Source organism: Morone saxatilis, unplaced genomic scaffold (assembly GCF_004916995.1).
Source record: "Morone saxatilis isolate NCDOM2014 unplaced genomic scaffold, NCSU_SB_2.0 Contig21, whole genome shotgun sequence".
Lineage (NCBI taxonomy): Eukaryota > Metazoa > Chordata > Actinopteri > Moronidae > Morone > Morone saxatilis.
Window position 1 is genome coordinate 17,936,515 of NW_023339774.1, and position 13,672 is coordinate 17,950,186.

General features: G+C 40.5%; 1 protein-coding gene across 2 annotated transcripts; it reads right to left on the reverse strand.

Moving 5' to 3' along the window:
* Window positions 1-3,052: 3,052 nt before the first annotated feature.
* On the reverse strand, window positions 3,053-11,130 carry dipk1b (divergent protein kinase domain 1B). 2 transcript variants are annotated; one of them, XM_035668523.1, is made up of 5 exons: window positions 8,828-11,130; window positions 7,767-7,901; window positions 5,356-5,463; window positions 4,663-4,839; window positions 3,053-4,487 (listed from the first exon to the last, which is right to left on the reverse strand). In XM_035668523.1, the coding sequence occupies exons 1-5, from the start codon at window positions 8,894-8,896 to the stop codon at window positions 3,675-3,677; spliced, it is 1,302 nt and encodes a 433-aa protein (XP_035524416.1). In that variant the 5' UTR covers window positions 8,897-11,130; the 3' UTR covers window positions 3,053-3,674. The 2 variants fall into 2 exon arrangements, with proteins under 2 accessions (XP_035524416.1, XP_035524415.1); XM_035668522.1 differs by having other exon boundaries at window positions 7,767-11,130.
* Between the last annotated feature and the right edge of the window lie 2,542 nt (window positions 11,131-13,672).

Genomic DNA, 13,672 nt, shown 5'->3' on the forward strand with positions numbered 1-13,672 from the left:
TATCTATCTATCTATCTAGAAGAAGTGAATAAGACTAAATATACAGTAAACTGCAAATATCATTAGCCTGCAGGATACTGCTCTAGAAATATAACAACAAATGGTTAAGGGTGTCCAGAGCAGACCCCCACTCAAGACATTTATCATATATATCCTTATTTAAATTCAAATTAACAATTGTCAGCAGTTGCATGTTGTTTCATATTCTGGATAATGATTGTTAATTTGGTTTGAACTTGGGAGTTTGACTGCAACCACAGACTGCTGTGGGCTGTCTATATTAATAGGGTCATGAATATGTATTTCTTCAGTCTCGGTTTGTGGTCATCTTAGCTTATTGGAGACGTTTCATGATGAGATGATAATAATGATATCAATGTATTGTATCCATATCCAGTGGATGTGAAAACCATGTGTCATATCCAATTTTTGAAATTCTTTTAATTGACCCTTGTTCACTTTTGCAGAGAATATGGTCTTGCAGAAGGACAGCAAAAGGAAAGAGACCCTCAAAACAGTCCCAGAGGAATCTCCTTTACCTACATCTAGTGTGTCCACTGCATCCTCTGTGTCCATCACAGTATCCTCTCCCTGTAAGAAGAGACAGAGGACTCCTACAGTGTCTTCAGTCAGAATCCCCAGTCCACAGGACAGTGTGGGTCTAACTGCTGAAGAAATATCTCCCTCTAGTGAACCAAGACCAGTACCACCACCGTGTAAAGAGAGAGTAAAGACATGTCGGGTAAAACCAGCCAGGGTTCCCTGTCGAAAGGAGACAAAACCATCTCTACCATCTGCATGGCCAGTACTCCCACCTATCACACAGAAAGCTCCTTTACAAGTTTCAAAACAGGTGCAGGGACAAAAGTCAACCAAGAGGCGTGGCAGCAGCGTATATAACTGCCATCTGAATGATTGCCCTTACCATAATAAACCCAAGGAAGGGTCTGCAGGTGACAGGGAACTGGGGCCCGTCAGGGTCAGCACAGAGGCTACAGTAAAAACTGATTTTGGGATGCAAAAGTCATTGGCAGGACCTACAATATTTGAGGTATGGGTTCCATATAGACCCAAAGGAGGACCAACTGTAGATCCAGAACTAGTGCCAAAAAGAACCAGGGCAAGGCCTGTGACAAACAGGACAACTGGTGCAGCGAGCACCTTGCTTTGTGGCAGACAGGGCACCGCCTGCAGTAGACGAGGAGCTGTGTCAGGGGCCACAAACTGCACCAATCTGTCACAGTTGTTTCTTGAGTGTTCCACCCACACTTGCCCTCATTTAGCACATTATGTGCATACCATTAGATACAAGCGTATGCATGCACAGGGCAGAGAACTTCAACCTCACTCTGCTAGGCTGCGTAACATCGCCTTGCAACCTAAGCATCAGCAGGCAGTGAAGAACAGCACCCTTAGAGATCCAATGAGAAACTCTTTTGCTTTGGGCAAATCAACCTTACGCACAAATGACCTACTGGAACCAGTTCTAGGAATTCAGTTAGAATAATCCAGAGTTGTTTAATAAAGTTGTTGCAGTTATTGTGATATTTCATTCTTCCTCAACACAAACTGAACTGTCAACTAACAGACCTTTAATTCAAATTTGAAAACATAATAACAGCGTGTCTACTTAAGGTTAATCAGCAACAACAATGGTCTTTTATTCTGAAACAGGATGTGGTAATTATTTGCAACATTATGGTCAGAGGATTACTTCGGTGCTTGATTGCCCCGCCTAGGTGGTGGTTGTCTTGAAGAAGCACAATCCAGGTACAAGTGAGACAGTTAGTGTGTTTCTGTCTGTACTGTTGGCATATGTCTCTGCACAGTCCCTGCAGCAGTTGCCAAAGGTACAGGTAACTGTGTTTGTGCCCATTTAAGCGTGCGTAACCCTTTGACCATGCCTGCCAACCTGAGTGATGAGTCACAATCTCATGAAACTCCACGCTTTGTTCTACATATCAGGATACATGTTAGCATGCGACTGAACAGACACTGTACTGCGAGTCCAAATGGTTCTGGGATAATCTCAGGCATCATCCCATCTGTGATGTGACTGTGTGAATATCACGACTTTACCACTGGAAATATTTCTGATCTTCTGAATCATACTAAACTCATTTCCACCCTTTTGTTTTTCACCACCCTTTGTCAGAGAGAGTCAACATGGGGTATAAGTGACTGCATTGACTGCATGCTTTGAACATTTTGAGTCCTGTTGGATTTTGTTCTTAAATTGTGTTATATCACTATGCAGTGTATTGAGACTTTGGCAAAGCGCTTTGATCTTGCTTCCTACTATCAAAGACTTGCAGCAGCTTTCATCTCCAGAAAGGTTTCAGATAGCGGGGGCTCATGGTCAGAGTCTGACACATCAGACAAAAGTGGATCAACGATGTCAAACACCTTGCTAATTATTTTCTGGACAGATTTAGTTGTTCCTCTTACAACGCTGTCCTCAGATGTGACTTGGGTATAGTATAGTATAGATAGTTCCACTGTTCTGACTGGTGACTAAACAGCCATCATACATTTCTGCCAACTCCAGATCTTGCAGCTCTTCCTTCCTCTGCCTACGTGGTCAAAATGAGCACAACGTTTTCATCTTGGCTGTGAATGCCTTTAACATTTTGCACGCATTACCAACCACAGCATTTATTCTGCCGGGAGGGTGATGTACTGAAATATCACATGTTTTGCAGTGTGCAAATGTATGAAGGCAGAGCTGACACTTTCTGCAACCTCTTTACCCATCAAGTCCGTAAATACAGCTATCCCTATCATACAGCTACAGTATCCAGAATACCCACTCATTATCTTCCGTGCTTTGCGTTTTGCAAATGAGTTCGGTGATGCCAGGCTAGTACATGGTCCCTTTACAAATTACATTAATAAATACATAAAGCTGAAGTCAAAAGTTGGAGCAGTCTGAATGACTGCTCCAACTTTTGACTTCTCCTGCTCTGACACCGGTCAGTTAGCATGCAAGCCATTTCAATCACAATGTGTTTAAAATCAATTGTCTGCACCAACTCATTCACCGATTAGAAGTTCATTCAAGTTTAATCATGTCTGATTGTCCTTAACAACTCCAGTCCTTTCAGGTCGATTTTAATACATTGTCAATATCAGATCAACACCAGAAGGTACATTTCAGTGCTACTGTATATACAGTATGCATCACTCATTCCATTAATTATATCTTATCTCTGCTTCAGATGGAGATATACACAGGAACAATGTTCCACTAATATACAGTTGTACAAAAACTACACTGTGTCACAATTTGACTTTCTGTCTTTACTAGGGACAAACAGAAGAATTGTCTATGAAACTACCGTATTTTATTTACTTACATATTACAAATAACGTCATAGGCATTGCCCTGAGAGTATTATGTCTAAACAAATTAATGTGCTTCTCAAAATAATGCATCGGAAAACAAAAACATGATGGGGTTTTACAGGAGTCTGCATCATCTACTGTTTCTTATTATATATTCACTATTTCACAGTTTCCTGTTATTCACAGTCAATGTGGAGTCAAAATACATCAATAACCACCGACCTCTAAAACATTTGGCAAAGCTTCATAAGCAAAAACTACTGTACTCTTGTTCATGTAATAATTCACTCATGATGTAGAGGTACAGGTTGGATCATCTCAACCTGTTTTCAAGAGTACTGAGTGTTAGAAATTTTCTTCCACAGCAATGTCTTCAGGTTGTTAAGGACCAGTGAATGATGCACCTCCATCTGGCTTGCAAGGCCGCTGAGTGTCACACAGGTGCGTAGTTGCTTTTCCAGATCCCCACGGAGGTCTGAAGGTGCGCCAAAAAGCAGAAAATCCTGCAACAGCACACACACCTTTGCGAGATTGGGTTGTACAACCTCAGTATTACACTGCTTCACTAGTCGATCACAGGTGGCCGTGCAGTCCCGGCCGTAAGTGCAGTCTGCATTAGTCTCACATCGCCGCCCCCTCAAATATCCCCGTACAACTGCCTCAGATGCCACACTGCGCAGGTTGGCCATCTTGCAGTCATACTTTGCATTGTAGCCCACGTGGCGAGGACTGGCATCACATATTAGGAAACTCCCATAGGACCCGTGGAAAACCTCTTCCACAAACTCCAGCAGGCCGATTGTGATGCGAGCCCTGCGTGGCCAGGCTGGTGCGAGCCAGTGGTTCAGGCTGGAGCTTAAGGCATCTGGGACCAGAGCCTGCAGGTAATGAGGCACCTCTATTCTGTAGAGGGAGCTATGGCCCACATGTTCTGTCACATACAAGTCTCCACAGAAGCCTAGCAGCTTGGGCGTGTGCTCCTTTTCCTGCAGCGCCACCATCAGGAGGAACTCATTGATCTGGAGAAGAGCCCAGATAGATTTGGCCTCTGCTAGAGACACTTTGCCATCCTGGTTGACATCAGCCAGGGCAATGACCCGGTCCACCAAGGAGTTCAAAGATGGCTGCTCTCCAAGGTTAGCCTGCAAGAAGGAGGTTGACACAATTTGGTTATTACGTGGTAATTGTGGTATAAAAAAGGTAATATTCAAATCCAGGTCCAAAATGTAGTTTTTGATTAGATAGCTTCTGCTTTCTATGGTGGTAGTTGTTCCATATGATATATTTTATGGTGTAATTGCTGAGAAAAAAAAAGACCTTGAGGAAACTGTGTAGCATCTCTTTAAATTCATCCATAGAGGTTCCACGAGTGGGTTTGTCAAATAAGCTCATCTCCTGTCGCAGTACAGAGTCTGGAGCCCCATCGATCTTCACTGGATCCTCGACACCACACTTGATCACAACAGGTCTCTCCTTCCACAGTCCACTGTACACCTGCAAGTATAGGAATGTGACAATAGGAAGAGATAAGATGGTATGTATAAATGTTTGTATGTGTCTGATACAGTACCATAAAGGCCAGTGGTAGGGGTGTTTTTTTAAATACAGGCATCAATTGAATACAAGCCAAACAAGTGTTCAGAACTGTATAATATATTACACACTGATTTACCATTAGCTGTTACACAAATGAGCGCTGCTTAAAACTACCTATATGAAAATGGAGGACTTTTTTTTTTAATCATGTCTGATACTAAATGTAGTTTTCTGGTATAAGCGAGTTTTGTTTTTTCTCTGGAAAAATAATGAGCAGGAAAATCTGTTTCACACAATTTAAATATGTATGATGCCACACTGACTATTCAAAGGCCTCAAAGGCATATGTTTGCAATATCCTTATTCAATATTTTAAATGTAAAAATCCTTTTGTTCCATGCTAGTAAATCAGAATCGTTGGCTTTGGAAGTGTTTGGTCTTTAGCCAAAAAGGTTGTGTGTGTATTTATTTTACCTGATGTGTGGAGGAGGTGGACATGCAGCGCTGCAGGGTTAGAGTCCTCTGATCACACAATGCCTTGCAAGATGAGCCTGATATTATGCCCCTTCTATAGTGATCGCACTGCAAAAGGAAACAGGAAATGCACTACATTAACCACAGGAAACAGATCCAACTTTTATACAAAGATATGTAAAAAGAAGAAGAAGTCGCTTTCTGGTTTCCTCACCCTCTGACTTTATCACCTGCCTGCCCAGCTGCTGCCCAAATCTAAGAGACTCTCCATGGGCTTAAGAGAGCAAATCAGACATTCTACATATATTTCCCCTAATGCTTTTAGGAAATGTACAGAATGGGTAAAATATTACTACTGGTACTCCACACAAGCTTATGGTATATTTCCTAGAAAATATTGCATATAAATAAACAAAATATGGTCCAAAACATGAGTTAGACAAACAAGACAACAACAACAAGCTCTGGCTCTGTCCAAAAGGTAACACTATCTGCCTACCATCAGCTCTAAATCTCACAATTTAACAAGTTATTGTTTAAAGTTATAAGTTAAATGTTGGTTTTTCAAAAATGTCCAAATATTCCTTTAAGATTTTGCACGACTTTTACCACTGCATTCCCATGATACCGCTGTTCTTACTGATGTAGGTCATTCATTGCAGTTTGCACTATAAACATTGCAGCAGTATGGAGTAGCCTACTGACCTGCATCCCATGTGTATGCTCTGTCATATAAAGTCACAAAATGAGCACAGATCATGCACTTGCACTATGCACAGCTAACAACTGAGAAGGCACAAATGCTGATAAGCCTTCACATCGAAACAGCAGTTTACTGACAGATTTCTAAAGATTTCTAGATCTCTAGAAGCAAAATACAAAGCAACAACGGGCAAATCAGAAACCTTTGTATACCCAGCAAAATCCTGCATCATCAGCACTAATTTCATTGGCATGAAATATTTCCCTGTAAGCATATTGACCTTTTATCTATTACATTGTATAACACTGAGGCACACAGATACTGTAGCCTACATCAATGTGCATGCAAGAACACTGTTGTGCAGATGTGATTATTTGTTATAATGAGGTTACATCATTGATCTTTCATTGTGCATCAATTTCTCTGAGTAGTTATCACCAATCACCATTGTGTCCCAGTGCCTGTTCTGTTTTCAACAGCTGAAAGTGCTGGGCACAGCTGGGCCCAATGTCAAAGGCCATGCATGAAGGAAGAGGCCCCCAAGATAGTCCTTGTGTCCAGTTGTCCTGCCATATTTCCCTTTCTTTTGAAAAAACAAAAACAAACCCTGTAACCTACGTAATAAGGTTTTACATATCTGTACTGCCTCATGCCTATTTTCCTACGTAAACTTAAACCTGAGGCATGGCCACTGTCAGAGATTGTTGTACATCAGAATGTAAAGACATAATGATACAGTGACCTACATTTCTGACTCCTGGGCTTTCTGTAGCATCAAGATCACCACCACACTGACGGAGTTATGAATGGCTTTCATAGTATTAAGAGACTTATACTTATTCAGGCCTGGATAGTTAGATGGGGTGTTTGCATTCTGGAGACAGAGGGGGCAAATTTGCTTCATTTATTCTATTAAGTACTAAGTTCAATCTTCAAAATTCACTTTTTTTCATCTCTTTGTTCAGGAAAGGTATTACACTGCTCATCCTTTTCTTGAAAATCTCTTGCTCCCTACAGTTGCTTTACTACTTTGATTTCTTCAGATCCTGTTAGGGAAGCCTGAGCCAGTGACTTAAATTCAGAGATATCAACAGAGTTCTGGGAAAAGGGAAATGTCCTGGGTTCCTTGTTGTTCTATTTACATACGCGACATGTTAATCCAGTACAAGGTGATGCATAGACTGCATTACTCAAAAACAAAACTGAAACCCATCACTGTCTTCTAAATGCGACAAATGCTCTGCTGATTTTTGATCTTTGAGTGGCTCTAAAAAAAAGCCTATTCCAGAGACATTCAACCCAACCACAATCAGGCCATCTTTGGATACTTAGGAGACTTCTGAGCTGCTGTACAACATGCAGTTAGCCCTGCATTTAGGAATTCTGGTTGCTAAGAAACCTATTCTTCTGAATAATACACAGAATAGATTTGAGAGAATATGGGGACCTTTCTTTTCACAGTGCCAAATTACCTCACATTCATAGGGACTCTGACTTGCCGGGATGCATGAGTTGGTGGGGTGTAACTCGATTCACTTGTCAATGTTACTTTACATTGCTCTGAGATGTCAACATTGTGACACTTTTGTAATCTTGTAAACTGTTTTTGTTCTATTCTCATTGTTTTGTATGTCCTTTCAATATATCTTGTCATTGTAAAATTGAAAACTCTAAATAAAGTATTTTAAAAAAGAGAGACCATACTTACAATGACCATATGGCAGACATGCCCGCGGCAGAGTTCAGAGTAAGAGGCATACTGCATGTAGATGACCCAGCTGGCGATGAGGATGCCCAGCCATGCCAGAAGAAGATACTTCACCTTAATGGCTGGGAGACGACTCTTTAGGAGGGTGGGCGAAAAAGGGGTGGATGGGAAGAAGAAGACACAGTAAGCCAAGAAGACGTGACAACTAATCATAAAAACCGACAGCAGAGATCTGAATGTGTTCATGTCCTTTAAATAAAAGAACCAATACATTATTGCAAAAATACTATATAGGTATCACATAATAACATAAGTGTGTGCTGTATAATGTACTTATAATCCTGCAGCAAAAATGGCATCTGTGTCTGATATTTTATTACATTATTACACAGTTAATACAGATACATCAATGTATAAGCAATATTTTACTGTTGCAGCTGGTCATGGTGGAGCTAGTTAGTGTAACCACTTATATACAGTTATGTAGTCAGGTAGTTCCCAACATGTGGACCAAACCTCTCTGCTAAGGGTCACAAAGTACACTACAGTACAGTTATGTGGGGTTGTGGGAAGGGTGTGGGTTAGAAAGAGGACAAAAACTGATCTTTGCCTTTTTGTGGAATATTGGATAATTTTACCTCTTTGGGCATGAACAGTTTTCTTAAAACATGTAAGAAGAGATACAGTATGTCTTGTTTAGCTGCTCACTGATATCTGATGCATGACAAATCTCACCAAATGCATTATATCTCTAAAGGATTAAGAACTATTGTACTTGACTACATGCAGTGCCTGAATAAATAAATAAATACTTCCCACTGAGGCCTACACAACAGTAAATAAATGGGCAGCTGGTCACTTGACAAGACCAAGATAGCCAATATGTAGCATAATTATCTCCTTTTTTTAAGACTTATTTTGTGATGCATCTGGACTGGACTGGACCTTAGATGCCATCGACGCAGATATCGTCCTGGTAGTAAATTAGACATGCATAATTTACCGTGTGGACCCTGTTATTGCAACAAAGGGAGGTGGACATCATGCTGCCCCGTGCATACCTGCAGACCTTTGGACAGAGGGCAGAACAGCACCAAATGAAGCAGTCTCCGCAAAGCCCTGGGCATCATGAGCGACTCTGTTCAGGAGGCAGCGGAGCGAGAAACCAGGGATTCCTGTCGGATCACATCCTTTACAGCAAACCTACGCCATGCGTCGCACATAACCAGGACGCGCGTCTGACTGTTTTAACGCAGCGTTTGCCATCACATTCCCTTCATCTTCTCTTTTATTGCGGCAACGTTGGGGAGGGGGGGCTGACACAACACGGGATCTTCGCAGAATGGTTCGCAATCCAATTTTTTCAACACAAATCATTCGCCGGAGAGAGAGAAAAGACCAAGAGCGCGTCCTTGAAATGGAGCAATTTCAACATTTCAGCTCCATATGGGCCAGAAGAAAATGTCCGTTAGAGCCCGGAATTAAAGAGCTCCTCCTCGGCTTGTCCAGACAGAAATCCGATGACTGTAAAAAGCAATGTCTTGATTATTTCATCAGATGAAAGTGGACTAGAATTGTGACACAGGAATAAGCAGCGGATCTCCCGTTGAGCGCACAGCCTCTGTTACCCAGACTCATCACTGCGCTGCTTTAAAGGGGAAGAGCGTCAGCTGGGAGATGTTTTTAATAACGCCGACATAAATCTCGCCTGCTCTTCCCGTCAGGAGAAAACACCCTATCACATTTACCCCGTTAATATTAGATAACTGCTGAAAGAATAAATATGTCACTCAAAAACCCCATTTAGGCTTACTTTTACAATATTATGACCTATCAGGACTTCTAATTGTATTAAAGGTTAGCATCTGTGTATTGTCCAACTTTTGTAATGGATTATAATCTATGAAGCCCTGACAAAATGTAGCATAAAGGTTCAGCCAAAACTGAATACATTGATTAAAAACACAAGTAAGCAAATAGTTAACAAACATTTTTTTTTAAATTAATTTATTTTACTCTTCTATTTATCTTCCACTTGAAGGATAATCATGCAAGATGTCCACATAGGAATGGTGAAACTGAGATCACTGAAATGATTTACACCTGCGCATCAGTTGGACAGGTGAGGCGTTGCAGATGCAGAATAAGACTTCTAAATAGTTTCAGAGTTATAGGAGCAGGCTGTGGAACAACCCGTCAAGATATACAGGATTTTGCAGTCAGGTGGATGTCTCATGAAGGCAGTCATAATAAACATTTTTGAATTAAGGCACATTTCAATATTACTGGAATATAAACAATACACATTAAGAAATAGAATACATTTACACCCAATTTACATTATATTATTCATTATATTATATTATATATCATTATACATTATTCAATATTACTGGAATATAAACAATACACATTAAGAAATAGAATACATTTACACCCAATTTACATTATACATTTAAATCGATTTTAAACTTTATCACCATTCAAAGTAACCACTTGCAGGAAGCTGTATTAGCATTGAACATAAATTTGTTTTGTGTCCTTCAATGAGATACATGCAGACTCTTTAGATCCAGATATTTTACATTTCTTTTTTAAATCAATAATACATTTACCATAGAATAACCATCCACCATCCATTATCTTTACCACTTATCCTTAAAGGGGTTGCAGGGGGCAGGAGCCAATCCCTCATGATTTCATGATAATAAATATGAAACAACAGATGGAATAAAAGTGTTAACATTTGCGAAAAATGTTTGTTTTTAATCATTTGCTGTCAGAGCTTCAAATATTCAACTGACTGAAGGACTGCAGTTGACATAATTGCAGTAGTATACATACATTCTCATTCACCATCAACATTTACCTCTATTTGATACATTGGTTGTCTACTCCTTTACATTTCATTAAAATGTATACATCAGAACCTATAGATCATTTATAAAATAGTAAAACATAATAAAGCAAAGAAATGGCAAAATAATGCTGTAATAAACCTAACATATAAACATAATCAAAACATTATACACACATTAGGCAATAATTGTAAAATAAAAACAAAATAAATGTACTCTTTTGTTCTGAAGGGTTCCTCTGCATTATAGGGATCTCTTTAGAATTACATTCATTTATGAGGGAATCATTTTGTTTTGAATATGCAAAGATGTACAGTATGTACAGGTTAGGTACTGTAATGGCAATTTTTAAGAACCTATACAACCCTTTGACCTGGTCATTGTAAAACCATAAACTGTTAAAGAGGCTATTATATGCATATAACCTTTAGCCCTGTTTCTAACTACACTCTATGTCCAAGTAAACAGCGGGATGTTGAGACTTCACTAAGAAGCCAAGGACATGATCCACTGTGAGAGAACTCAGAAGTGATGTCCAACAGGGATAAAACCTACTGCTCGTTCCAATGCCTCTGTCGATGTTCACATAACCGAGAGTGTGTGACGTGTGTGTTTGAAGACCATCATGGATGACTTGAATAAAACGTTCAGGAAAGACAAGATCATACTTTGTAATGCTTTATTAAAAATTGCGGGCCAATCACAATCACTGTGTGAGAACGGTGCGAGTGTCGGTACAAACCGATAGTGTAAAGTGCTTTGGAGTGCCTTTTACACTACATGGCACATTCACCCTTTCACACACATTCACTCAGTGATGGCAAAGCCTATCAAACAGAAACTAACACATTCACAGCATCGGGAGCACTTCGTGGTTCAGTATCTTGCTCGACATGTGGGGAGTGGAGCTGGGGATCGAACCAACAACCTTCCAGTTAATGGACGACCAGCTCTGCATGTGAGCCACAACCGCCCCATAAAACTAGTGCGTTGAATTTGTCCAAATGTAACAGAGTAAAAATAATGTTTTTTCCTCTAAAAATCTACTCATGTACAATTCCTGAGTTGGACCGAAAAATGCCAGTAACCTAATTCAGCACAAACCTAACCCTAATTCTTTTGGTGTTTTTGATCCTTTTTAACAAGGACATTTGCAGTGTTGTTTTCTTAGCATTTAGCCAGCTGTGTTTACACAGAAATGCAGTTACACAGGCATTTAGGATCACCTTACCAGCATTGCTGTATGCAGGGTTTTAGAAATACTGAAATCCAAAAACTGAACTTGCTAGATCTCAGTGGTGCATACGGCCCATTTTACTTACGTAAGAGTAAAAAGTATGCTGAGTTATAACTATTCTGACAAGTACAATTTATTAAAAAAAGTGACTTGGGTAGCTTACATGTAACAGAGTAAATGTGACTCATTACTATCCACCTCTGTTTGCTAATAGTGCAAATCAGCAGACCAAGATGACACAAAAAGATACATACTGATTTTCTTGACTCCTGGATATTGTGATTGTTGCAATTTCATTACAATGAATTGATTGAAAAGTTTGTAAATGCTGCTGTCACTGGGCCTTTGGGAGGGAGTAAAAGGTTGGATGGTGGGATGTACAGATCCTCTGACTGATACCTTTGACTATGATTGCAATTCACATCTTACCAAAACTCAGTGGTTTCTTTTAACGATGACCACAATTGCTGCCTAAACCTAACCAGACCATAAGCATAGAGGTGGCAGACCGTGTAAACTGTTATTTAAAAATAATTGATTCCTTTAAAAGAAAAGAAAATACTACACTGAATTATTCAGCAATTTACATAAACTTTTTTTCTAGTTGATAGATTAGCTCGTTACACAAAATAATATGATGACAGGGCAACATGTATTTATTTTTTTTGAATATACTTCATCTTGTGAAAGCCAATTACTGGCTGAACGTATTTTTAACAAGAGCCAGCCTCAGTGTAATGGTGCTGCAATGGGCCTGTAGAGACCATCAGTTGCCTACATGCTCTCGAATGCAGAGCAGCCATTGTTTTTCCTCTTCTTCTATTCAGCAGCTCCTTGAAGGCTGTCAGCTGGTTGTGGTTTGGATGGGACGGCCCCAGTTTGGCCACACTCGCCTCTCTCTGTGGCCAGCTTTTACAAGCTTTGGTTCAGCAGAACAGAGACAGAGAAACACAATAGATAAAAGGAGGAAATAAATGGATTTTAATTAATTGTCCATACAAAGGGCAAAATCCCCATTGTGGTTATGTTTTTTCATTTGTCTTTTTCTCTCTGTTTAGCATCACTTCAGGGAGGCCCTGAGAGCTCAGTCGCCGGCTGGCCGGCCAAGGCCTCATAGACACACACAGCATATGCCAATCCCACAATCCACCCTGCTCAATCAGGTCTCTCTCTCTCTCTCTCTCTCTCTCTCTCTCTCTCTGCTTCTCTGTCTCTCTTAGCCACCCAGCAGTGAAACCGGGCTCTTAGCTGCCACTCATTAAGGTGAACTGTGCCAAGGCCTGTGCTGCTCACTGCCAGGCTTTAGTGGCTGGGTGTATGATGTCAAAATCAGTGTGTGCGTATGTGTGTGAGCTGGTTCCAGAGGTTTTCAGGGTGGAGGGAGGTCCTGTGTTGAGAAGTGGATCCAGGAGTGGATCCAGGAGGAGGGTGTTGGGCCTTGGTTCACCTACTCCTCCTTGGACTCATCAGTAGTGGCTTTAGCGGGGACAAATGGATGAATGGAAAGAGGGGTCAGGTTGGCTGCTGTGTGTGACACAAGGAAAGAATTTACAGTAGTTATCAATAACAGTTTGTGGTTAATTTAGTGCGCCCTATCTCAGGAAACTAGATTCTATTAGTCTTGTATACTCTTGCACGAAAGAGACAGTCTTTCAACCTGTCAAACAACCTGACCAGAGCAGCTTTTGAACATGTGAAAGGACATTCATGCTTCGGGATTTCGGGTGTTTTTTTCTATTTTTAACTGTTTTCTTACTTTCTTACTACTTTGTTCACGTCGCCTAAATACTTTTTTGGCGTTTTTGAGCACT

Coding starts and splice junctions, on each gene's coding strand:
- dipk1b (XM_035668522.1), bottom strand. CDS start 8,039: ATGTATTGGTTCTTTTATTTAAAGGACATGAACACATTCAGATCTCTG. Junction 5,464..7,766: donor ATGTCTGCCATATGGTCATT/GTAAGTATGGTC, acceptor TTCCTTTTGCAG/TGCGATCACTATAGAAGGGG. Junction 4,840..5,355: donor CCACCTCCTCCACACATCAG/GTAAAATAAATA, acceptor CTATACTTGCAG/GTGTACAGTGGACTGTGGAA.